We start from the raw sequence: 7120 nt of genomic DNA, 5'->3' as shown, positions 1-7120 counted from the left end.
ATCACAACAAGCAAGAAAGTTCAATGTTCACAGATCAACAACACAAAGATTATTCACATAAATTAAGAAACAAATGGCTCAAGGGAATGTGATAGATGTCAGAAGCAAGAAGCTTGGCAAAACTGGACCAAGACCCACTGAGTACACTGATGAATTTCTGCAGTCAGTCCCTTTGTACAAAAGGACAACTAAGAGAAGCTATGGAGCTGCTCTGAATATCTCACATGTTACCATTCACAAGTTGAAGAAAAAAGGAAGGCTGAGAACACATACAAGTAGAGGTGGCCAGTGGGCCGGGTTGGACCCAGCCCACCCTGACCCGCACGGCTGGTGGGTCAAATGGGTCCAGCCCGGATCCGACTCGGCACAACCCGGCACAACCCGTTTGAAAAGGTGGGTGCGTCATGGGTCCAAAAATTCTAGGCCAGCCCATTTCGACCCAGCCCATTTTGACCCACATGATTCGGCCCAACTCGTTCAACCCATTTCGACCCACGTGATTCGACCCACCCAACCCACGAACCCACCCAACCCGACCCATCACGCACGGCCCACCCAACCCACCAACCCGCACAACCCGCCAGCCCACCCAACCCGCCAACCCGCACAACCCACCAACCCGCCCAACCCGCCAACCCGCACAACCCGCACAACCCGCCCAACCCGCCAACCCGCACAACCCGCACAACCCGCCTAGCCTAACAGCCATATTCCAAATAATTTTCAAAACTAACGGCTACTTTTTTTTTGAATTTGATGAAGAATGTTAACGGCTAGTTTTTTTGTATTGTATGATCATCCCCTCAATTTTTCCTATAAATACCAATTCCATTTCATTGAAATTTCCACACAACTCAAGCTTTCTTTCTCTCTTACTCAAAAATTCTTAATTGTTCTCAAATTCTCAAGTGTTATTTAGTGTTATATAGAGTTTTATTTTTGTTAAAAAAAAATCTCCTTACTATTATTATTAGTATTCTTAAGATTCTAAAAAAAAAAAAAAAAAAAAAAAGTTCTTCTCCATATTATAATTAGTAATCATAAAAAAAAAAAATGGGCTCAAGAGGAGGAATGGGAAGGAGTCAAAGTGGTGGTCGAAGTGGTGGCCAAAGGAGTGGTGGTGCAAATTTTTCGTATGAAATTAATACGGAAAATTTAAACCAATTTGTCAATGAATATGGAGATTATGGTTTAGGAGATGGGCAAAATATTCAAACGTCTCCACCACAACATTTCTCCCACCAATCATCGAGTTCAACTATGCCACCTCCATCACAACCAACATCTCAACCTTCATCTCAAGGTAATTTCTAATTTAATTTTTATTGTTATGAATATTTGAAAAAAACTATTATTAATGATTATAAAGTTCGTTTAGTTCCAATTTTCTATGATTTATAATTACCATGAAAAATGCGTTTAAATAATTATAATTAAAATATTTAAAATTTAAAAGCTTATTTTCATGAATAGCGTTTAAAAATTAATTTCAATAATTTGATTTATGAAAGGTGGTGGCGGTGAAAGTAGAGGTCGAGGACACACTTCTTGGGTGTGGAAACATTTTGACGGTGTTGACGTCACACCCCCGGGATGGCAACCCGGTCAACCAAAGAGGTTCACGTATACATGCCTAGTTTGCAAGGCGCTAGGTGCAAATGACAAGTCATATAGTTGGAAAACGGGAGATGGAACCGGAACCTTTAGTCGGCATTTGCAAAATAAACACGACTTGTTCGAAAATGGCCCCCGTCCTTCGGGGGGTAAGTTGCCCGTCCAAACACAATTGGGTGGATACATGAGCCATCTACCAGGCGGAGGTACACCTTTCCATTATAATAAAGATAGAATGATTGATGAAATGAGTACTTTAGTTATTGCTAATGAATACCCTTTTAGTTATGGTGAAAATGCAAATGTTGAGCATTTTAATAAAGTTGCATTACAACCTGCATTTACTCGTGTCCCCCGAAACACCCTAAGACGTTATACACAAACTTCTTATTATAAATATAGGAGTGGTTTGATTGAATTATTTCGTACTTTTGATGGTCGTGTTAGTTTTACAAGTGATACATGGACTTCTAGTATGGGCGAACCTTTTCTTTGCATTACTGCTCATTGGGTGGATGATGATTGGTTTATTCAAAAACGTATACTATGTTTTCAAGCTATGGAAGAAAGGCATACCGGTTTTAACATCAAAGTTCGTATTTTGGATTGTTTAAAAGAATTTCACTTGAATAATAAAGTTTTTTCTTTGTCTCTTGATAATGCAACTGCAAACACAAAGTGTATTGACTATTTGAAAAATGACTCCGAGTTGCATTTGTTGTTGGGTGGTAGTCTCTTGCATGTTAGATGTTGTGCTCATATTTTGAATTTGTCTGTTCAAGAGGGTCTCGCTGAGTTGCAACCATTGCTAAACCCAATTAGAACAGTTATAAAATGGATTAGGATAACTCAGTCAGTTAGACGAAAGTACATAGCTATGTGTAAAGAAAGAGGTCTTAAGAAAAGACAATGGTCTATTGATACCCCTACCCGTTGGAATTCTACTTTCAATTTGTTGAATGATGCTATAAAGTATCGTGATATTTTGACCCAACTTTACAACGAGACTCGTGTTGATCCTACTGAGTTATTAACCGAAAGTCAATGGACTAATGCTTCTTTTGTTCGTGATGTTTTAAATGCTTTTGATAGTGCAACTCATATTTTCTCTTATATATACGAGCCTAACATTCATTTAGTAGTAATTGAGTGTGTTAAAGTTGTTCACACCATCGAAGAGCATATGAAGATTGATGAACTTCGTCCCGTTCTTGATAGCATGAAACGTAAGTGGCATACTTATTTTAGTGAATTTCCAATTATTTATGGAATTGCTGCTATTCTTGACCCCGGTGTCAAAGCTGAAGGTTTGGAAAATCTTTTAGAATTTTATTATACAAGTTTAGGAATCGATTATGATGTTAGTGAATATATTAACAAATGCAAATCTGTTTTGGGAGACCTTTATGATCATTATGCATCTATTTATGGTTTTGATTTAGCTACACCAACTAATACTAGTACTTCCGATTCTAGATTTGGTTTTCTTGATAAAGTTATGAAAAAAAAACACAAAGCATCTACATCATTCTCATCATCATCTTCTTCAACACTTGCTATTAATGATTATTTGTCATATCAACATGAGACCAACAACAGCTTTCAAATTATAAAATGGTGGCAAGAACATCAAAAAAGTTTTCCTATATTAGCGAGAATTGCAAAAGATATACTTGCAGTTCCCGCTTCATCAGTTGCTTCCGAGTCTGCTTTTAGTGCAGGTAGAAGAGTGTTAGATGAAAAAAGATCTCGCTTAACTCCGGAAAGCATTCAAATTTGTGTTTGTAAGAAAGATTGGGATCAAGCTGAAAGAAGAACTCAAGGTTTAAAGCAAGACGAAGACGATGAAGATGATCCTGTGATGATATTGGAGTCGTCAACGGATGATGCAGCTTCCGGGGATGATGATGCAACAAACATGGGTGGCTAGAAAAGTCTTAATCAGGTACGCTAAGAACTACGTGGGCTTTGATTCTTTCGGGATACGTAGGCAACTTATTTTTCGAAAATTAGAATTTAATTGAAAAATTAAATTTTAATTTTCTAAAGATAGGTCCAAGCCCCCCTTCCTCCCCCAAATTCCAAAATAAGTACAATATAAGAACTACGTTGGCTTTGATTCCTTATTTTGTGATATAAGGATACGTAGGCATCTTAATTAAGAGCAAGCCATCAAATTGTTAATTTTGTAAAAATTAAAACATCACACACCCCATTTAGCCGTTTCACCCACCCGACCCTAACACACGAACCCACCCGACCCTAACACACTAACCCAACTCAACCCAAACCCACCCTTTGACCCACCCTAACCCATGAACCCACCTCGACCCACCCTAACCCACCTCGACCCACCCTTTGACCCACCCTAACCCACGAACCCACCTCGACCCACCCACGACCCGTCTAACCCACGAACCCAGCTCGACCCACCCACGACCCATCTAACCCACGAACCTAACCCTAGTGTGTCCAACTTCTCCGACCCAACCCACGACCCGGCCCACCCTACCTAACGTGTGTCGTGTCGTGTGTCATGAAACCCCAACCCGCGACCCACCTAACCCTAACCCAGCTCGCACGACTCGCACGGTGGACACCTCTACATACAAGTACCAATCACCCAGCTCTGACATCCAACCACAAAATAGCAAGACTGAAATGGGTTTTAAGTCATCTGCTTCCTGCTGAGCAGAATGGTAACCCAAAGTTTGAAGACATGCAAGAAGGCATACACATAGATGAAAAGTGGTTCTACTTGAACCCAGAAACAAGAAGGTTTTACCTGCTGCCTAATGAACCAAACCCATATAGGTGCCAACAGTCCAAAAGATTCAAGGTTAAAGGAATGTTCATGGCAATCATTGGCAAGCCTATTTTTGACAGCCATGGACATGTGCTACATGATGGAAAGTATGGAATCTTTCCATTTATTTATGAGAACATTGCAAAGAAAAAAAGTAAGAATAGAGAAGCAGGGGCTGTTGAAATTAAGGCAACTGAAAATGTAAATAAGGAGGCAATCAGGGCAATGCTTATCAACAATGTCATTCCAGCAATCAAAGAGAAATGGTCACCACATAAGCCAAAGGACATATGGATTCAGTGGGATAATGTCAGACCTCATCAGATTCCCAAGGATGAGGAATTCATTTCTGCATGTCAGTTAGATGGGTTCAACATTCAGTTCATCTACCAGCCAGCACAGTCACCTGACTTGAATGTGCTAGAATTGGGGTTATTCAATGTCATACAGTCCATACAATACCAATCATTTCCAAAGAACTTGGGGGAACTCATAGATAAGGTGAAAGAGGCTTATAACTTGTTTAATCCAGTGTTGAACAAGTACTGTTGGATAACACTACAATGTTGCATGGAAGAAATCCTCAGGCATCTAGGTGGGAATAATTTCACCCCACCACATAAAGGAAAGAAGAGGCTGGAAAGACTTGGCTTGCTGCCAGAACAACTAGAGGTGGAAGCAAATTTGGTTCAACAAGCTGTTGATTATCTCAACACTTTATTTATTTCAACTGGTGAAGGGAATGCAGAGGATGAAGACATGCAAGTTGATGCAGACTGACCACATCTCAGAAACACAAACAGAGTGACAGTGAGACTGCCACACATAACCAATGAAGAGCATTGAAGTAAATGGTAAAATAGTAGGTTGTCTTTTCCAAGTTTTTGGTTTTACCATTGTTTGACACTAATTGGTTATGTGTATTTTGTTAAACTCTAGGCCATATATTGTAAGGCAATCTTAGCTAGCTTATTTTGAACATGTTAAACCTTTTGAACAAGTTAATGATATCAAGTATGGTTGTTTTATGTACATGTGCTTATTACATTATGTTGCCATTGTGATACACAAACACACACAAATATCAATCCATCAGAAGGTTATTCTATATCACATTAATTGAATAAGTGGTTCCCTCAACAACAACTTACACTTGAAGTTATTGGAGCAATTCCAACTTATCCATTTACTTGTGTCAAATGAGTCCCTTCATCATTTGGATGTCACACACAATTACATTCCATTAAGGGACTCATACATCAGCTAGGACCACAAAACTCATGAAGGGACTCATGTAGGGACACACATAGGTAGGCAAAAATAATGTTCTCTCTTAGCATAGTCATTGAGAACAACAGAAAAGGGACTCCAACAATAAGGGACTGAACTGCAGGAACATCTAACAACATTAACCACAGCCTATAAATTCATCATCATTCATCATTTCACAATTCCCACCAGCCATTGACACTAAAGGACAGACAGTAGCCAGAAAGACACAACCAATTACCACAACAGAAGTAGAACCCACACATTCAACTCCCACAACAGAAGTAGAACCCATAGAAGTAGACAACAGAAGCCAGACATAATAGCAAATCATATGCCCCAACTATATCATAAATAGCCATAGCTTACATAAATAGCCAAAGATTATCATAAAAAGCCACAGATTATCATAAATAGCCAAAGATCAACATAGACAACCAAATTTTATCATAAATAACCAAATCTCATCTGAAATTACCAACAATATCCAATTGAATCACAAGTTAGCAATAATTAAACAACCATTATCTGCAAACTTACAGCAGAAGCAAGACATAACAGCATACATATGCCAAAAGTATATCATAAATAGCCATAGCTTACATAAAAAGCCACAAATTATCATAAATAGCCAAAGATCATCATAAACAACCAAATGTAATCATAAATTACCAAATTTCATCTTAAATTACCAACAATGTCCAATTGAATCACAAGTCAGCAACAACAGCCAAGAAATTCCTAAAAAATTCACAAAAACCAGCCAATATTCTCATAAATTCACAAAAACCAGCCAATATTCTCAAAATAGCCAACAAATTCACAAAAATTCATAAATAGCCAACAAATTCACAAAAATCAGCCAATATTCTCACAACAACAACAAAAAAAGTTCACATAATTCTTAATTTGAGAATAAGCAACATAAATTAACACACATATCCAACGAATTACCAACAGTAGCCCAATAAATTTCAAAAACATGAAGCATCAAACATCAAACAGATCTAGAACGCTGAGTAATTGCAAGCAATTAATTTAAACAATGAAGGGTCAGAAATGCGTTACGCTGCGGCTTTAGTTAGAGCCAAAGTTAGAAGGGTTGTATTCCCCCTCAACAGCATCATCGTCATCCTCAAAGGAGCCAGATCTACCCATTTTCTTGCCGGAAACAGCATCGGCGGCCTTTTGAGGGACTAAGTTCTTATCTCCAGCCTCCTCTTCAACCCTTTCAGAATGTTCAACCGGAACAGGGGAGTCAGCATCTTCGTTCTTCACAACATCAGCAACAGTTCCTTTTACAGTCGAACCAACCTTGGTTTTGCCCAGATCTGGCACATTCGAGTCCTCACCGTCTTCATCGGAAGGTAGAGGTTCAAGCTTCGCACCACCACCGAACTTTCGTTTCTTCTCCATGTATATTTCTGTTCG

At 38.9% G+C, this 7120-nt stretch overlaps 2 protein-coding genes across 3 annotated transcripts; both read left to right on the top strand.

Moving 5' to 3' along the window:
- Window positions 1-713: 713 nt before the first annotated feature.
- Window positions 714-3626, top strand: LOC145563652 (uncharacterized). Of its 2 annotated transcripts, none has more exons than XM_081624085.1 (3): window positions 714-1303; window positions 1512-1820; window positions 3294-3626. In XM_081624085.1, the coding sequence occupies exons 1-3, from the start codon at window positions 1054-1056 to the stop codon at window positions 3542-3544; spliced, it is 810 nt and encodes a 269-aa protein (XP_081480211.1). In that variant the 5' UTR covers window positions 714-1053; the 3' UTR covers window positions 3545-3626. The 2 variants fall into 2 exon arrangements, with proteins under 2 accessions (XP_081480211.1, XP_081480212.1); XM_081624086.1 differs by having other exon boundaries at window positions 715-1303; window positions 3336-3626.
- Window positions 3627-4333: 707 nt separating this feature from the next.
- Window positions 4334-5200, top strand: LOC145564911 (uncharacterized). Its single transcript, XM_081625070.1, has one exon. The coding sequence runs from the start codon at window positions 4334-4336 to the stop codon at window positions 5198-5200; it is 867 nt and encodes a 288-aa protein (XP_081481196.1).
- The last annotated feature ends 1920 nt before the right edge of the window (window positions 5201-7120 follow it).

Source organism: Chenopodium album, chromosome 10, assembly GCF_948465745.1.
Source record: "Chenopodium album chromosome 10, dcCheAlbu1.1, whole genome shotgun sequence".
NCBI lineage: Eukaryota > Viridiplantae > Streptophyta > Magnoliopsida > Caryophyllales > Amaranthaceae > Chenopodium > Chenopodium album.
This window is presented reverse-complemented; position numbering and strand designations above follow the sequence as displayed.

What these genes read in the sequence shown, in the direction of transcription:
- LOC145563652 (XM_081624085.1), top strand. Translation starts at nt 1,054, where the DNA reads ATGGGCTCAAGAGGAGGAATGGGAAGGAGTCAAAGTGGTGGTCGAAGT. An exon ending in ATCTCAACCTTCATCTCAAG is followed by an intron (nt 1,304 to 1,511) that starts GTAATTTCTAAT and finishes GATTTATGAAAG; the next exon opens with GTGGTGGCGGTGAAAGTAGA. An exon ending in GAGCCATCTACCAGGCGGAG is followed by an intron (nt 1,821 to 3,293) that starts GTACACCTTTCC and finishes ATATACTTGCAG; the next exon opens with TTCCCGCTTCATCAGTTGCT.
- LOC145564911 (XM_081625070.1), top strand. Translation starts at nt 4,334, where the DNA reads ATGCAAGAAGGCATACACATAGATGAAAAGTGGTTCTACTTGAACCCA.